This window comes from Cicer arietinum, chromosome 5 (assembly GCF_000331145.2).
Source record: "Cicer arietinum cultivar CDC Frontier isolate Library 1 chromosome 5, Cicar.CDCFrontier_v2.0, whole genome shotgun sequence".
NCBI classification, from domain to species: domain Eukaryota; kingdom Viridiplantae; phylum Streptophyta; class Magnoliopsida; order Fabales; family Fabaceae; genus Cicer; species Cicer arietinum.
The window spans coordinates 51,632,426-51,652,320 of NC_021164.2; the positions used below are offsets into that span (position 1 = coordinate 51,632,426).

At 30.0% G+C, this 19,895-nt stretch overlaps 1 protein-coding gene and 1 long non-coding RNA gene across 3 annotated transcripts; one reads left to right on the plus strand and one right to left on the minus strand.

The window, feature by feature from the left end:
* Positions 1-708: 708 nt before the first annotated feature.
* On the minus strand, positions 709-3,336 carry LOC140920311 (uncharacterized). Its single transcript, XR_012163095.1, has 2 exons — positions 2,797-3,336; positions 709-1,399 (listed from the first exon to the last, which is right to left on the minus strand). It is a non-coding gene; the product is annotated as an uncharacterized lncRNA (long non-coding RNA).
* Positions 3,337-8,299: 4,963 nt separating this feature from the next.
* On the plus strand, positions 8,300-14,983 carry LOC101497043 (uncharacterized). Of its 2 annotated transcripts, XM_073369076.1 has the most exons (7): positions 8,300-8,459; positions 12,835-13,062; positions 13,199-13,319; positions 13,422-13,548; positions 13,641-13,919; positions 14,071-14,176; positions 14,267-14,983. In XM_073369076.1, exons 6-7 carry the CDS (start codon positions 14,153-14,155, stop codon positions 14,771-14,773), a joined length of 531 nt encoding a protein of 176 aa, XP_073225177.1. In that variant the 5' UTR covers positions 8,300-8,459; positions 12,835-13,062; positions 13,199-13,319; positions 13,422-13,548; positions 13,641-13,919; positions 14,071-14,152; the 3' UTR covers positions 14,774-14,983. The 2 variants fall into 2 exon arrangements, with proteins under 2 accessions (XP_073225177.1, XP_073225178.1); XM_073369077.1 differs by lacking the exons at positions 12,835-13,062; positions 13,199-13,319; positions 13,422-13,548 and having other exon boundaries at positions 8,311-8,459.
* Positions 14,984-19,895: the final 4,912 nt, after the last annotated feature.

Here is a 19,895-nt window from a genome sequence, read left to right on the forward strand (position 1 = left end):
CAAATATGATAAAAAAAAATGTTAAAATTTTCAATAAAACAAAAAAAATCTCGGAAGAGAGAATGTACTTTTTTTTTTTCTAAAAATGGTAGTAGTGCACATTTGAATTTTTTTGGATCTATATTAGAAGGACCTTAAATTATATTGTTACTAAGAAACTTTCAAAAATGTTTTTATTTTTTGGACCATTAATAGATAATATTAATGATATTTAGACACAAAATATTTATACCGGACATTCAACCTTGTATAAAATACACTAATTTAGTTTTAGTGTGTTTATTTTTCTTTTTGATGGAATACAAAAGTATTACATGATTAATATAACATCCCAACAAATATGTTGGCACTTCAAGTTATTTATCTATCATTACTCTAAAATAATATTAAAAATTAAAGAAAATACATTATGCTTGAGGAGTGTACCAAAACCTTAAAAAACAATCTTCGAATGATACACAAAATTATGCTTCATTAAAAACCTTATCAAAAAACATGTAGGATAAAATCATGGTGAAAGAAAAAAGAGTGCAATATATACAAACATCTATCAACAAAATCTATATTTTGGAAGACAAATCTTGTTTCTATTGAAAACATCAACAATATTAAGAAGAAAAGTATGTTATCAATGATTGTTAACATTGTAAAGTCTCAAATTAACAATTTTGTACGCACATTGATTCCCTTATCTAAAAATATAGTATATAGCAAAATTTATTCTTTTAATAATCTCAAAACAAATTAAGCCATCTATTTATAGTGTACCAAGGAATCAAACTATTATTCCTTAAAAGACAAATTTATCAATTGTGAATCAAACGCAATGCATAGAAATCTTCATTCATTCTTATTTGTTGTTTCACTAGCAAACACAACTCCGAAAAGCTCAACATCTAGTATAATTGTAATCTCCAAAATACCTCCACAAACAGTAGGAACAAGATATACATATGCAGCAGCATCAATATTACATTTAATCTAATACTCTTTTGGGGACGCCATATCACCTCCTTGATGATAAGCAATTTAGGAGGATGAACTTCAACTTGAAAGAACTTAAGAATTTGAAATTCTTGAATAAAGTTGGCAACTGTGCTAGAAGTGTGATTGGCACATAAAGATACATTAGCAATAATTATGTTGATAACAATATGAACAACAAGACTCCTATTGATATGATCCTAATAGTCATGGTTCACTTTAAGGATCGTTCTAGGTCGAAAACTTACAAATTTGAGTGAAAATCGCGTATAATTGGACACCGCGATAAACGGCGCTGCGAAACTCCGATTCGACCGATTCCAAAATGAGGTGAAAGATGACGTTCCAAAACGCAAGTTAGGCTTTTGAATCACCGAAAAACAATATATAGAACTCGAGATATGAACGCAGGTTACTGATCACGAAAATTAGAAGAATTAGAGTATTATGGTTTGATGTAAAGGAAACTCAATATTATTATTCAGCAACGAAACCAAGAACAAAATTGGTGCCACAATCTAAGGATTGATAAACTAAGAAGAACGCTACAAGGGTTAACAACATTGATAAGTTCAAGATGAATTCTTTCAAGAACTCTAGAGAGCAAAACCTCACAAAAATAATAATCAAAATCTGCTCTTCCATGAGGTTACAAATGCTTATTTATACTAAGTCTATCTCTAAACCTAAATGGGTCATAAGTGACACCATTCTCTAGGCCCATATTAGTCTTACATCTTTTTTTATTTATTTTAAAATAAACTTAATGTAAGTAAGTAAAGTATCTTCACTTACACATAATAAAAACTAAATCAATAATAAAACTATTACAATTCCAAATCAAAGCAAACTAAGAATTAATACAAACCAAATTAAAATATATAAAGTTTATCCTAATTTATTAAAATATAAATCATCTTCATGCTTTTGAGATCCTTATCACCTACCTTTAAACTGAGTTTGATTTTTGTAATACCAAATAGTATCAATAGTAAATATTATGTTAGCCAAAATAAGATCTCTACATTGAGGTGACCAACATTTGTCAAAGGCTGAGTATAATTTGCACCAATGAAAAAAATGGTCCATCTTGGACCAATCTCATTGTATCTATTGATATATTATTAAATGATTAGAATTTTCAAGATGTATTTTGTAGTTGACAATATTATAGTATACCATACCCACTCAATCTATTTTTCTTCTTCTTTTTCCATACTTTTTCTCAGGTTTTTTCCATTTTTCTGCATATTCTGCCCTCTTTTTTCTTTCTTTCGATATAAATATTTCTCCCTCTTTAAGCAACTTCTCAACGTCAATAGAAAAAGACAATCCCAAATCAATCCTTTAACAACTAGATCTAAATCTTGTAAAAAAAAAACAGATATAAATATAGAATGAAGACATGAAAAATTGAAATTTTTATTTAATGGAGTTATTGGAAATCACTATTGCTTATGATCTTGAAAAACATGAACAAAGCAATGAATAATAACAATCAAAAGACGTGATGTTTTTTGAGAGGATAATCAAGAATCAATGCTTAATAAAGCTTGTAAATTTATTAAGTTTTATTTAATTTCAATTTTCAAGGGTGTCCATCATTTTGATAATTTTTTATTGGATCAATGTTTCACAAGAAAGTGGATATACTAATATTGTTTGGATTGGGAAGAGGTTTAGTAACAAGAAACAAAACAAAACCAGAAAAGAGAAAAAACAACACGTATACATGTTTATGTATCTGTAAGACAACAAAATACTTTGTCTGTGATTGTAAGTATTACAAACACCAAAACCTCAAAGATATACCTTTTTTTCTCTGATTTTTAGCCTTGAAATCGTTGATGTGTAAACAGTTAATGGGTAGCAGGGGATGTAGAAGAGAAAGAGAGGATAAATTATCAAAATTGTTGGGTTAGATTTAGTGTATATATCCATGATAATTAAATCTAACTATTTAAAAAAATAGTCCATCATGGACCAATACATTCATAGGTCCAGTATAAATGGATCATTTGTCACATACGACAAAAATAAAATTTAACCAAAATCAGAACCAGAACCAAAACTTAGTGGAAAAAGAGCACGAGAGTTTTAATCCCCATTTCACATTTATAAAACTCACATCTTAAAACAATAATTTTCAAAATCTGAACAACATAGAAGAAGAAATGTTATTATTATGCCAATTTAGCTTTGGCCCAAGGAGTGATTAAATTTCAGTGTGTTTGGATTTTGAAGAAATAAAAAGTTAATATAAAATCAGAGATGACATAAAATAAAGTTAATATAAAAAGTTCATATTATAAGTATTTATCATGATTAATACTTCTCAACTGCAGGCAAAACAATCAATTGCGACAGCCTATTATTGAATGTTAGGAGATATTTATCTTTATCTTTTTTTTGGATAAATATTTATGTTGCTCTTATCGAACCAATTAACCTGTTGTAATCAGATGGACCTCATATTTAATGCATACTCAAAATCAATTAACGAACTTGCAAATTGTTGGTTATATCAATAGTATATTATAAAGAAGAATATTTAATTGAGTTGCTATATATGGACATTGTGTTGTTCTCCAACCACATTAAAAAATTGTTGGTTATATCAATGTGAATTTCTCATTTAAAATAAAAAAAGTATGCGCTATATGAATTATTTTTTTTTTTCATTTTAATCTTTTGTTATTCAGTTGTCTTTATTTTAAAAAAATACATATGAGCAACATCTTTTGCAATTGATTGAACATTCTCACAAATCCAACTATAAAGATGAATCTCATACTTCATATAAGACCATAATAAATAATAAAATAAAATATTTATAATCTTTTTTTTAATATTGTTGCAATCTTTAAATTGAATTTGAATCTATATATAATCTCCAATTAAATTAGAAGACATATTATTAATTCATTTCGTTTAAGCGTTCATAAATACCTAACCAACGTTTTGTTGGAAGACTTAATAATATAGCTCTCCCCCATAAAATAAAATAAAATAAAAAGTTTAATTATTGGAGTCATTCATTTGGATTTCGATTCCATGTGTAAAAGTTGGGGGTCTCAATTTTTGTAGGTCCAAACAATAGTATTACATCTAAGTTTCATAGTAGGTCCAAACAATAGTATTACATTAGTTTCATAGTAGGTCCAAACAATAGTATTACATCTAAGTTTTCACTTTTTTAAATAGAAAATTAACTTCAATAAAAGTTAAATTAAAATAAAAAATAAATTTAAAATTATTAATTAAAATATTTAGATTGAAGTTATATTAAAAGAATAGCTCACAACAAGAATACATGATTTTTGTGAGGGCCAAAAGCGATACTCAAGTATTTGTAAATTAAATTTATCTAATAACTTATTTATACTTTTAATTTAATATGAGCATTTTAAAAATGTGTTTTTTATCGGTAATTGGGTTTTATTTATTTTTATATTTTAGTCTCAATTTTTGTAAAAAAAAAAAAACACTCATATATCTATCCTTTAAAATAATAGTGAAAATTAATCAACAAGATTAAATATAATAGAATGAGTTAATCTTCCACAATATAGTAAATTACGATTTAAATTTGTTAACAGAAAATATCCTTATTTAATACCGACAGTGATTCGAACAAAAATAGAAAGAATTTCTATTTAATAGAAGGAACAGGTAAAAAAATAGAGAAAATTTCTACTCAAATTTGTGGTTGTTGAAGGCTTGAAGCAATTTCTAATTTCCACCTATTACAATTTCAGCTAGTTGGATCATAGATGGGTCTTTGTTGTGAAAATAGTGGGAGATGGTCCCTCCATGAAGCTATGTTGATTCTTATCTAATTCCTATGTGGTTGGAGGTTCACATGACATATTTAAGGGAGGTTTTTTCCTTTGTCCAATACATATCAAAAGTACACATTTAAAAAAATATATTTTTCTACTCTTTAGATATATATTTTTGAGCAAAAATATATTTCTTGTTTTTCGGATATGTACTTCTCAACGGATTGGTGGTGTTTTAGGAACACAAGGGTATAAAAGTATTCTTTCATATTTAACACCATGAAAAAGTAATTATGTGAGTCAAAAATCTTATTTTATATTTAAGACCTCTAATTCAGTTGAAAGAGACATGAATTATCTCATTTAAGTGCTACTAGGTACATGACCAACATCAAAGAAAGTAATTTCCAAAATATATATTTGAAATGTTACGATGATTGTGTATTGCAGTGTTGTTTGGTCATGGGTTCAATATTTGGTTGTTGCATTGAACGGAATTCTTATATATATTCTTATATATGTAACGTTTTGATAAATTATAAAATCATATTTTTAATGATTATTTTCTTTCACCAAGTGACATAAGTTTTTTAATAAATAGAGAAACTTAGTAAACTGAAAAGGATTCGAAAATTATGTTTATATGAGTAGAAATTCTTCAAAAATATTTGTAATTCATTTTTTATTTTCTCTATTGCACGAAAGTAATTGAAGAAATTTTATTCTGTAAACTATCATTGATCGATAAGTTTGATGTGAATGTGCAATTTACTTCAATGATATCGCCGTTTATCCGTTTGCATCCAATATACATATATATATTGAAGAGGGCAGATCGAATCTAAAGCTTAGTGTGATACACACGCTTTAAAATTTATTTGTACATTATTGTTATTATCATCTTCTTCTTATTCAAAAATTTGCAGCATACCTCCAATATAAGATCCAACAACATCTTGTTGGAAACTAATAATATATCTCCCCCATAAAAGAATCATGGTTCCATTATTAAACTCGCTCATTTAAGAGACAACTCAACTTTGTGTATAAAAAATTGGAAGTCTCACAACGTGAACATTAATTTCATAGCAAGCCCAAAAGAACATAAGCTTATATAGGGATATTGTTAGTACAAAAGTGATTTTAACTACAATCATCTGATTGTTGTTTGATGATAACAAAAACAATAAGAATAATTATCCTCTAATTATTTTGCCAGTGTACATATTAAGTTAGAAGATAGATTTATATCAATGATTATCTATTTTAAGCATACTTTTTGAGTAAGTTAGATATAATAATTTGAGTGTTAATTAACATAAAATATTATTACCTAATACACAAGTAATTATGTTTACTAATAGAGCAAGTCATTATATAGAGACATTGCAACGAACGTCTGATTGTTCATATTCAAGTCAAAACAAATAATATATAAGTCAATAAGTCATCCTCTTATCACAAAAGAAAAGAGTGCAAATATGATCATATGTTTCTAACAAAAGTCAACTATGACTCAAGGCTTTTGTTGATCATCTGATTCGAAAAACAAGAGTCATATATGAATCAAACCTTTGAGATAGCCAACATTCTGACGAAAGTTAAATTTTCTAATGAAGAAAATGACTTTGGAAATTCTATAAAGCATTGTTTTCTCCAATAAATCAATCATCTGGAAAAATCAACATTCAAGATTGATTTAACTTATTGATATTCGTCTGAAGACAAAATTCTAATTTCTAAGTGCAAGAATTTTGTTCATCGAACGAACATGGCATCAAAATATGGAAATGATTTATATCCCATGGTTAGTACAATATTGTTGTCCATGTAGTACAACAACAATTTGAAATAATATTATGAATCGTACACATCTTTTAATGGCTCAATATACTATTGTTGCATGTAAAGATCTTCAATGATACTATTCTCAACAGATATATTGTTCAATATTTAAATAGAAATATTTTCAAATTGAAGAAGATTGATAAAATCTGATTTAATGATGTTCAATTAATAACGTTAAATATTATGAAGAACGATAATCAACGAAGTTGATCATCGTGATCATCGTGATACTCTCAATGATATTCATCATTCCAAGAGAAATCATACAATCATGAACATTTTGATGATAAGAATTTGATACAAGATAAGAAAATTTCAAAGTGATTAATGTATTAAAAGAAAAAAGCAATTTTCAAAGAAAATTTTCTAAACAAGCCATGAACAAGTCAAAAGAAAATAATGAATGAAAAATTCTCTTTGTTGAGAGTTATTAGAAATTGATATAAATCAATCGAGCTTTTTTATATACATTTAAATTGATATAGAAATTGAATTGTATTATCCTTTGAATGAGAGTTAAATATTCAAATAAAGATTATGTGTCAGCTCAGACACATACTTGAATAAATGTACTTATGACCAATAATGGCAACAACTCTCTAATCCAAAGAGATACTTGAAGAGGTGAAAGAATATTCGTAGTATGAAAAGGGATAGCAATGAATACTTGTATGCTACTAATTAAATAGTGGATGAAGTCATCGACTATACTGAGGCAAAATATATATGTAAGAGGATGACTATATGTAGCAACAATTGTTGTGAACTAGTATAAAAATATTTATATTTGTTCTCTTTCTCAACTCTGTTATTTTATGTAAATTATTTATTATTCAACTTTATTTTACTAAAAAATGATTTACAATCATAAATTAAATATTTTGATAAAAAAAACACATTTTTCTGTCTAACAACTACATTTGATTTTCATAAAAGGTCAACACAGTTCAAACATTATCTTTCTTGTATTTTCCAGCATCTTCAGATACCATTAATCATCTGTCGAGAAGTCAAAAATCTTAATTATGATGAATAAACAATAACAAAAAAATACGCATGAAGGAAAAACAACACAAACAATACATTATTATATATAAGTTTTCTCTTATTTTAAATTGACTATAGAAAATTGACTTCAATACAAGATAAATTCAAATAAAAATGTAACAATTTGAAGCGAAAGATTTAGACTAATTATATTAGAAGAATATATACTCAAATGATATTAATTTTTAATATTATTATATAAAAAATTAATTGGTAACAATGAAATGTTTGTTTGCACTATAAGAAAAGATTCTTATACCTACGGAAAATTATCCACGGATGTCAGTTCGTGGGTAAATTATTTAACATCTATAGAAAAACCGTGAGTAAATTTGTTATTAAGTAATTTAATTTTTTTAATTGGATTCCACGGTTTGTCCATAGGTAAAATTAAAAAAAAAAATCCGTGGATAAAGTTAAAAAAAAAAAAAAAAACTCAGCGTTAAGTTGCCAAAATTTATTCGTATTTTTTTTTACCACTGATTCTCAATAGGTATTATCAGTGGGTAAACTAAAAGTAAAGTTTTGTCTATTACTTTCTTTTTTTAAAAAAATAAACTTTATTCTTAGTAGGCATTAGTTAGAATAAGTAATAATAAAATCTCAGTAAGGAAACAAAACAAAATTAAGAGTATTAGTAATTTCTCATTAAGGAAACAAAAGGATAGAAACAAAACCCTTCTTCCACCAACTTGCAGCCACCGAGAAACAAAACCCTTCCCTTCAGCGCGCATTCAATCAACGGTATTGCCGCCACCGAGCTCTCCATTCGCCGTTGACCACCACTTCAAATTAGAGGTTCTCTCATTCTCTCTCGTTCTTCTGCCGTTCACGTTCTCTCTCTATTCGATCTCTCTTGTTCTTTTTTTCTCTGTTTTACTCATGTTCGTTGTCGTTATCTTGTTTGCTCTCTCTCATTTATTCTATTTTTATGATTATTTGTTGTGTAATTGAACGTTTATTAACTTATTTTCAAACCCTAACTCGTTCTTTCATTTTGTTCTTGTACAACTCATTGAAATCCCTAACATCTCATTTCAAAGGTAAAAGCTTGAAAATCCCTAACTCTGTTTGTTTAATTCCTAAATCTGTTGTGAGGTGTGATATTGATTTTTTGTTTGCTTGGATAGTGATACTAATATTGAGGTGGGGGTACCATTTTTTGTGTGGTTGGATTCTGATTTTTGTTTGCTTGGATAGTGATATTGATATTGAGGTGGGGGTACCATTTTTTGTGTGCTTGGATTCTGATTTTTGTTTGTTTGGATATTGTTTGCTTGGATACTGATATTAATTCCTAACTCCTAAGTCTGTTGTGAGGTGTGATGCTGACATTGAGGTGTTCTTATATGTTAATACATGTTTATATTGGTTGATACAAGTTTATATTTTTTTGGGAATTGATTGGAATTGGTTGGAATGTGTTCTTATTTGTTGCAAAAGAAATGTTATTAGTGTGATTTAAATGCTTTTTACTCTTGCTAATTGAGTTTATTGCTCTTCTTCCATTCTTTAATTGAACAATATTTGGCTAGGTTTAACATTAAGAAGAACAAAAATGATTGAAATTAAATTATTACATGTAATGTGGGTGACTAGTTAACCATGAAGGAATAAAGGGTATGTTTAATTTCTGCTGTAGAAACCATGGAGGAATAAAGGGTAGGTTTGTATAGCATTTTTTCCAGCACAATGATCACATAGATATGCAAGAAACAGAAACCTGTGTAAAAGTGAAATACCTTAAATGACATAAACATTTGCATATTTTCAGTGTCTGTCCTTGTGGAATTTTAGTTAAAAGCTTAAGATAATGTTAGTGGAGCACATTACGGTTTTCTTGTGGGAGTAGTTTTTGACTAGGTCTGAAGGTGGTTTTGTTTGTTAAATGCATTTGTACTAAGGTTAGAATATCTTTTATACGGTTGTACTTAGTGGAGATTTTAACATTCATTTAAATTAAAATTGCATTTAAATAAGAAAACTGCACAAGATCAATTTTACCAATTTTGTTTGTTTGTATTTTACCAATTTTTTACATATATTGTTTTATAAAAACCACTTTGATATAATTCCATACAAAGAAGAACAAGATGAAAATATGAACTCTAAATTCCATTATGAGCAAATATGAACAAGATGATATAATGAAAATATGAACAAGATGATATAATGAAAATATGAACAAGATGATATAATTCCATTTTCATAGGTTACAGAGCATTGCTACAAATAATTGTAAATTCCATACAAATTTGAACAAGATGAAAATATGCCTACATATTGATTTAGATAGAGTATTTAGCTGAATTTTGTTATTCTTCTCATCTTCTCCTTTATTATGAATCTTTTATGCACATCAATGGAATGAGAGCTGAATTTGGATTCTTCAGTACTTCATTTAAGGAAAATCTTGTAAAAGGATATTTATACAAATTTTAATGAAACAACAATCTGATTTTTTTAAACAAATCTAAATTATCTACAACTAATTTTACAGCAAATATCTGCATAACTATTTACAGTTAGTTTGACAATTAGTTTATGTTTGGAGAACATTATTTTCAATTTGAACTTTGAGTAATAACTTGTTTGAGGTTTGTATAGGTATCCTATTTGATATGTAAAATTACATTATGTTAGCAGTTTCATCGCTCCTCAACTATTTGTTTGTCCTTCATAGTTGGGTATATGATAGACTTTACGTTCAACGAGGGGGGTTGAAACCAGCCTTCACAAAAGGTGTTGAAGAGTTTATAACGAAGGCAATAAGTCGAAATCAATTTGTAAAAGATGGTGGCATCAAATGTCCTTGTCACAATTGCATGTGTAGCGGTATATTGTCTGCAAGTGAAGTCAAACTTCACTTGTATAGGTTTGGGTTCCAACCAAATTATTGGTATTGGACTGAGCATGGTGAAGAAGCCCCACATATTGACCCAGCAAATATTCCGAGTAGTAGTGGATATATTGATAAGAATGATCCGTTTACGTTAATGCAACATATGGTAGATGATGCATTTGGTCCTATGTATGACTTCCAAAATATGGGTGATGAAGGCAGCGAGGAAGAGAATAATGAAGAGCCCCCAAATGATGATTCTCAAGACTTTTATGATTTGTTAACTACTGCAAACAAATCCTTATATGAAGGGGGCTTCTGATTCAAAACTTTCAATATGCGTGAAACTTTTAGCTTGCAAATCAAATTGGAATGTTCCACAGAAATGTCTTGATTTCTTTGCAAGCATGCTTGTAGATGTGTGTCCTTTTAAGGATTCACTTCCAAAAAAATTTTACCAAACGAAAAAAGTAGTGACAATGCTAGGATTGAAGTCTGAGAAAATTGATTGTTGTGTTAAAGGATGCATATTGTACTACAAAGACAATAGTGCAGATATAGAGTGTAGGTTTTGCCATGAACCTCAATATGTTCCTCGTAAGCCTGGGATACGTAAACACAAAGACATTCCAGTTAAGAGGATGTTCTATATGCAAACCACTCCAAGGTTAAAAAGATTGTATGCATCAACGCAAACTGCTGCCCAAATGAGATGGCATCAACATAATAGATCGAGTTCAGGCAGTTTACGTCATCCATCAGATGGGGAAGCTTGGAACCATTTTGATGCAAAGTATCCAAACTTCGCAAATGAACCAATAAATGTAAGGATTGGTTTATGTTTTGATGGCTTCACGCCATACATTCAGGCATCTTCATCCCCATATTCTTGTTGGCCTGTTGTTGTGACCCCGTATAATCTCCCGTCAGAAATGTGCATGACTAAACCATTCATGTTTTTGACTTGTCTCATACTTGGACCATCTAACCCAAAAGCAAACATTGATGTATATTTACAACCGTTAATAGATGAGCTTAAACAGTTATGGAGTGAAGGGGCTTTGACTTATGATATTTCCAAGAAACAAAATTTTGTAATGAGGGCAACCTTAATGTGGACAATTAACGATTTTCCTGCTTATGGCATGTTATCTGGATGGAGTACCCAGAGTAAGTTGGCATGTCCGGTGTGTATGGATGGAAATAAGGTTTTTAACTAAAAATACGGTGGCAAAAATTCATGGTTCGATTGTCACCGTCGTTTCTTACCTCATAATCATGCATTTAGAAGAAGTAAAAAAGGGTTCACTAAAAATAGGGTTGTGAAGGATGAACCTCCTCCAATATTGACCGGTGAAGAAGTTTGGGGTTTGGTTCACAATATTCCACGAGTGATAGATCATGCACATTCTAAATTGTCTGGATATGGAGTTAGCCATAATTGGACTAAACGAAGCATATTTTGGAATCTTCCATACTGGAAAGATAATTTATTAAGGCATAATTTAGATGTCATGCACATAGAAAAAAACTTCTTTGATAATGTGTTTAATATTGTTATGAATGTTAAGAACAAGACTAAGGACAATGAAAAAGCACGAATGGACTTGACCATCATTTGCCAATGTAGAGACTTAGAGTTGGTTCCACATAACAATGGAAAAATGAAAAAACCTAAGGCAAGATGATTTCTATGGAGTCATCCAACATATTTTCGAGTTGGAGTATTACAAATTGCCTCACAAGGTAGCCTTGTTTTATTGCCAATGGTTTGATCCTAGACGAAATAGAGGAACCAAAGTTCATCCACAGTATGATATTGTAGATATCAAGATGAATCGGAAATATGATCTCTATGATCCCTTTATAATTGCACAAAAAGCTAGACAAGTGTATTATGTACCCTATCCTGAAATGCGAACTGATAAGCGTCACTGGTCCGTAGTTATCAAAACAAAGCCTATGGGTCATGTAGAGGTGGACGGAGTCGATGAGGACATGCCATATCAAGATGAAGATATGGCACACGTTGAACAATTAACTGAAATTGAAGAAATGGTTGGCTTGCACGATGAAACACATAGCGATGAAGAAGTCAATGTAACATTTGTTCTAAATATTCCAATTGATAATGATAGTGATATGGATGATGAAGATGGGGATGATTCTTCAATTGACGTTTGAATTTTTTGCAAGTATAAATAGTAGTTGATTGTTTGTTTAAATCTTCATATTCTACTTTTTTATATATTAGTTTTACATCTTGAATTGTTGATTGTTTGTTTGAATTGTGTGTGTGCTAATTGTTTTTATTCATCTTATTCTTTATAGATGACTTCAAAAGAAAAGATTAGACTCAAGCTTCCATTCAAGAAAAATCGCATCATTTTACCGCATAAGGTCACTCAAGCAGCTCAACAAGTACAAGCAACAATTGATCAATTGCCACTAGATTTCAATGCCACTACACCAACCTCACACTATGTGCGGCATCCCACCCAACAACTTGTTCAACCTCCTACCCAACAAGTTGCAGTGCTTCCAATCCAACCTAATAAGGTGCATGGTACTGAACCATTTATAGTGATGATGCCCACACCGAGTTTTGTCCCATAATACAAGATTTCCTTGATTGTTGATCATTCACCGTCACAACCATTAACATCTGTTGCATCACGACATACTTCAATTTCAGCTAATCCACCACCTTCAACACTTGTTGCTATTGGTAATAAGACTCAAGGGACACGATGCTCCAATTCTAGTCATGGGGTTGCGCCTGATGGGAGAACAATGATATGGCCGGATGATCGAGAGTATGTAACAAATTCTGATTAACTTTTCATTGCTACATGAGGATTAGGGTTCATTTCAAGTTACTTTTACAAATTTGATGTTTTTTAAAAAATTGTTTACAGGTGGTTACCGTGTAGGGTGGCCTCGAGAGCCCTCACCTCAGTGATTACATCACAATATGTTGATATGTATCCTAGCTGGAGAGCAATCCCAGAATTAGCTTTGAAACACTGGTTCGACAAATTTGGTGTAAGATTAAGTTATATATCTTGTTAATGAGTTCAACTATTGTGTGGATACTAATTAATATATTATAACTTATTTGTAATGTAATATTGCAGGAAAAATTTGTTTGGTTGCCTGAGCATAATTTTCAAATTAAGAATATCTTCAATACAAAAGGATCAAAGCGTCTTTCTGATATGTTGATGCAAGCGAGAAAAAATCGCAAGTGTCCAACTTAGATGGAAGAAACTGTTTGGAATGATCTTGAGAAGATATGGATGGATTCGTCGTATAAGGAGATATCAAATCGAGCTAAGAAAAATTGTGCTTCTTCTAAAGAAGGAGCTGTCCATACAGGTGGATCTATATCCATTGTTGAACATACCATTCGGATGGTACGCTTTCTATGTCAAAGTCTTCATTGTATAACCATTTAATGTTTGACTCCAAGACATGCCTACTATTTGCTATTTTGTTGTTTTTCTTTTCTGGCGAAATGTGACTCTTATTTTGTTCACGGTTTTGTTGTTGTTTATTTTTTGTAAGGCTAAAAAGTTAGGTAGAGACCCCACATTGGATGAGGTCTTTTTAAAAACTCACACGAAGAAGAAGGACAACTCTTGGGTTGATGAAAGAGCACAAAAAAACATATGTAAGAAATATTAAATCATCCATTCATTCTTTCATTTGTATTTCTTGTAAAAGTAATTTGATTATGTTACATTATTTTCTATTTGAGTAGGAAACATTTCAAGGTAAGTTGCAACAAGCCTCCAAAGGTGGGGAAACATCTAGTAGTTGTAGCCAAGTGGTTAATGTAGAAGCTCGCTTAGACATGTGGGTCCAATCTGTTGGGGGGAAGAATAAAGGGAGGATCTATGGTGCTGGAGATAGATCTTCGCTTTATAGACCAGGTGTCGCAAGTCTAGTTCCATATTCTCGTCCATCTAGAGGTTGCGCCAATTTCTTGTCTCAACCATCTAACGAGATAGCTGCACAGATAGCAACATTTGAGGAGCGAGCAAAAGCGGCAGAACACGAGGCACGAGAGGCGCGAGAGGAGCTAAGGAAAGTAGAGTTGCGTCGACAAGAGGAAGTTCAACAAATAGAGCAACGCACTACAGAGCTACAGATGCAGCTAGCAATATTGGCAAAAAGTGTTGCTTCCATACAGGCCGAGTCATCCTGTCGTCGTCGTCATCCAGATTATGACGAGGATGAGTCTAGCGATGATGACGGTGAGGAATAATATTGGTTTCAGTGTCAATTTCGTTTAGTAGTTATGACTACATATTTCGTTTAGACTTGTAGACATTATCTATATATATTCCTACGATAGTGTCGTTATGTGTATTTTGAAACTTATTGCAGTAACAATGTGCTTATTTTGAGACTTATGGAAGTCAGAATGTGTATTTTGAAAACACTATTTACATAATATTTCACTTTGTTTTGACAATGATGTTTTAATATGCCTACAATTTATTTTAAATATATATTAAAAAAATACAGCAAATTGTAAAAAAAGAAAAATAGAATTAAAATCATTTTTTCATTACCCACGAACAATTCATGGATACAATTATCAATATGAAATATAAAATAGTAGACTTTGTCACGGATGGTCCGTGAGTAATGTAACTTGCGACTTTTCCATAGGTAAGTATCTACTATTTTATCTATAGAAAATCTATGAGTAACTTTACCAACGGAGATTCCGTGAGTCATAGTACCCACGGACAATCCTTAAGTACGTGTAACCCACGGCTTGTCCGTCTGTAAATATTTTCCTACGAGCGATTTAGCTAGGAACTCGTATCCGTGGGTAATCCGTGCGTAATTTTACATTACCTATGGACAGTCCGTGGGTAAAGATAAAATCTGTCGTAGGTAATAACAGTTTTTCTTGTAGTGTTGATGTGATTTGGCGAATAGGTTGTGGGTGTAATTGATAAAGTACTTTCAGATGCACAATATACGTTTGAAGGGTACACTTTTAGATCACAAATTGATATGGTGGTGCAACTATAATTTGCAAATGACACGATAATTATGGGGAAACAAACATGGGAGAATATAGTACTAATCAAGGTCACACTTCATCTAGTTGAATTAGTCTCTAGTTCAAGAGTCAATTTTCACAAGATTCATCTTATTGGCATAAATGATTGTAGAGAACGGTTAAGTGAGGCGACAAAGGTGTTAAATTGTAAAGTGTCGGATATTCCTTTTGTGTATTTAAATTTACAACAACCCTTGAAAATGAAAAAATTGGGAGCGCGTTGTGAATAATGTGAGACATAGATTATCTTTTTGGTTGAGAAACAATTTATTGATGGGAGGTTGTATTGTTTTAGTATTTAGCAAGCGCGGTAAAATGAGCGCTATTAAATGTCATTTTTGGCGTAGTGAAAGAAAAATATTTAATTGAGTTGCTATATATGGACATTGTGTTGTTTTCCAACCACATTATGGTATGTGAATTTCTCGTTTAAAAAAAAAAAAGTATGCGCTATGTGAGTTATTATTATTTTTTTCATTTTAATCTTTTGTTATTCAGTTGTCTTTATTTAAAAAATACATATGGGCAACATCTTTTGCAATTGATTGAACATTCTCGCAACACAATTATAAAGATGAATTTTATACGTCATATAAGACTATAATAAATAATAAAATATTTATAATCTTTTTTTTAATATTGTTGCAATCTTTAAATTGAATTTAAATCTATTTATAATCTCCAATTAAATTAGAAGAGATATTATTAATTCATTTCATTTAAGCGTTCATAAATACCTAACCAACGTTTTGTTGGAAGACTTAATAATATAGCTCTCCCCCATACAATAAAATAAAATAAAAGTTTAATTATTGGAGTCATTCATTTGGATTTCGATTCCATGTGTAAAAGTTGGGTGTCTCATTGCTCCCTAGTACATTAGTTTCATAGTAGGCCCAAACAATAGTATTACATCTAAGTTTTCACTTTCTAAAATAGAAAATTAACTTCAATAAAAGTTAAATTAAAATAAAAAATAAATTTAAAATTATTAATTAAAATATATAGATTGAAGTTATATTAGAAGAATAGATACTCAAGTGTTTGTAAATTGAATTTATCTAATCACTTATTTATACTTTTGATTTAATATGAGCATTTTAAAAATGTGTTGTTTTTTGTTGGTAACTGAGTTTTATTTATTTTTATATTTTACTCTCAATTTTTGTAAAAGAAACACACTCATGTATCTATCCTTTAAAATAATAGAGAAAATTAATCAACGAGATTAAACATAATAGAATGAGTTAATCTTCCACAATATAGTAAATTACGATTTAAATTTTGTTAACAGAAAATGTCCTTATTTAATACCGATAGTGATTCGAACAAAAATAGAAAGAATTTCTATTTAATAGAAGGAACACGTAAACAAATAGAGAAAATTTCTACTCAAATTTGTGGTTGTTGAAGGCTTAAAGCAATTTCTAATTTCCACCTATTACAATTTCAGCTAGTTGGATCATAGATGGGTCTTTGTTGTGAAAATAGTGGGAGATGGTCCCTCCATGAAGCTATGTTGATTCTTATCTAATTCCTATGTGGTTGGAGGTTCACCTGATATATTTAAGGGAGGTTTTTTTCCTTTGTCCAATACATTTCAAAAGTACACATTTAAAAAAATATATTTTTCTACTCTTTAGATATATATTTTTTAGCAAAAACATAATTTCTTGTTTTTCGAATATGTACTTCTCAACGGATTGGTGGTGTTTTAGGAACACAAGGGTATAAAAGTTTTCTTCATATTTAACACCATGAAAAAGTAATTATGTGAGTCAAAGATGTTATTTTATATTTAAGACCTCTAATTCAGTTGAAAGAGACGTGCATTATCTCATTTAAGTGCTACTAGGTACATGACCAACATCAATGAAAGTAATTTCCAAAATATATATTTGAAATGTTACGATAGTTTTGTGTTTTGCAGTCTTGTTTAGTTATGGGTTCGATACTTGGTTATTGTATTGAACATAACGTTTATATATGTACCGATTTGATAAATTATAAAATTATATTTTTAATGTTTGTTTTCTTTTACCAAGTGGTATAAGTTTTTTTAATAAATAGAGAAACTTAGTAAACTGAAAAGGATTCGAAAATTATGTTTATATATGAGTAGAAATTCTGTCAAAAATATTTGTAAGTCATTTTTCTTATTTTCTCTAGTGCACGAGAGTAATTGAAGGAACTTTATTATGTAAACTATCATTGATCGATAGACTTGATGTGAATGTGCAATTTAATTCAATGATATCTTCGTTTACCCGTTTGCATCCAATATACATATATTGAAGGGGACAGATCGAACCTAAAGCTTAGTCTGATACACACACTTTAAAATTTATTTGTACACTATTATTTTTGCCATCTTCTTCTTGTTCAAGATTTACAGCATACCCCCAATATAAGATCCAACAACATCTTGTTGGGAACTAATAATATATCTCCCCCATAAAAGAATCATGATTGCATTATTGAACTCGCTCATTTAATAGACAACTCAACTTTGTGTATAAAAAATTAAACTAACGTGAACATTAATTTCATAGAAAGCCCAAAAAAACATAAGCTTACAAAGAAATACTGTTAGTACAAAAGTAATTTTAACTACAATTGTAAAACCCTTAATTTTAAATCATAAATTATACAATTTTAGGGTATTTTGTGTTGAAGTTCTTAGGCTTTTAGCCTAGTTTTTGGTATTTAGTGAGTTAAATGTCAAAAATATACTTTTGGAAATTGGATTAAAATTATTTGTCGGAGAATAATTTATTTACGTTACCAAGAATTTAATACCGGACAATTTTGTTAAAAATATCTCTAGTTGCAGAAAAATTTATCTGTCTATTGAGTTGCGACGAGAGTACATACTTTTATCAAAATAGATAGTGATGTGTGTAAGAGTTATTAGATATTTGTGGGTTTAGTCTTAATTATAATATATATATATATATATATATATTATAAGTAACACATATATATTAGTATTATTATTATTATTATTATTATTATTATTATTATTATTATTATTATTATTATTATTATTATTATTATTATTATTATTATTATTATAAGTAATATATTTATATATATGTTGAAAAGGAGATAGAGAAGGAAACAGAGGAACTAAAACACGTTTCCCTCCCTATTTGCGTACCTTTCTTCTTCCTTCTTCCATTTTCTTTTTCCTTCTTTTACTTTAAAAAAAGAAACCCAAGGCTTGGTGGGTGACAAAGCAAAGAATTTCTCAGCTTCATTCTTCTTCTTTGATTCGAGAACGAAGAAAAACGGTGTTAGGGGTTTTCAAAACCGTTAAACGCAAACCTCCATGTTTCTTCTAGATCTAAGCTTCGTTTTCGAGAAGAGATAGAAGGGAAAATTGCTCACCTCCACGCTACGGTGTTAGTGAACTAACTTTGGAAGCGACGTCGCGAACGGAGGTTTTATCGGAATTACTCGCAGTACCGTAATCGCTCATTTAAGCTAGCGTTAAGGTAAGGGCTCCTTTCAAACTTTTAGTTTGCATTTAAGGACTTATTTGTGGTTGTGTGGAAAAGAAATTTGTTAGGGTTGAAGTGTTGATTTGGGGAAAATGAATTTAATGCTTTTATGGGTGAAATTTTAGAGTTGGGTTTTGGTGATATTGATGAGTGTTTCATGGAAAAATGAATTTAACTCATTTATGTGTGGTTTTGAGGAAATGAAATTTGATGTGTTTGAGTGGTGGATTGAGATAATTTTGTGGTTGTCGTGTTTGACGTGTTCATAATTAATATTTATAAATTTTGAGATGTGTTTGTGTGGGTTTTGTGGAAAAATGAATTGATGTGATTTGGTGTGAATTGTGGATTGAATTTGAGAATATGTCTGAGTATGTTCTGTGTGGAATTTGAAAATCATTAGAGTTAAACGAGTATTAAAAATGGGGAATCTTTTAATATCTCTGTTTACTTAATGTTTGTTGTGAAAATCATTAGAGTTAAACGAGTATTAAAAATGGGGAATCTTTTAATATCTCTGTTTACTTAATGTTTGTAGAGAAAATTGTTAAAGTTAAACGAGTATTAAAAATGGGGAATCTTTTAATATCTATGTTTACTTAATGATTGTCGTGAAATTTGTTAGAGTTAAATGAGTATTAAAAATGGGGAATCTTTTAATATCTGCACTTACTCAACGATTGTCGTGGATAGAGTCAGAGTATGCTCATGCATTTCATATTACATGGCGACCGGATGGGCCATGGGGATAGTGGTGACCAGATGGGCCACGAGATGATTCCATGTGATTTGTTGGTTCATCTTAT

What these genes read in the sequence shown, in the direction of transcription:
- LOC101497043 (XM_073369076.1), top strand. Translation starts at nt 14,153, where the DNA reads ATGAAAGAGCACAAAAAAACATAT. An exon ending in AAGAGCACAAAAAAACATAT is followed by an intron (nt 14,177 to 14,266) that starts GTAAGAAATATT and finishes CTATTTGAGTAG; the next exon opens with GAAACATTTCAAGGTAAGTT.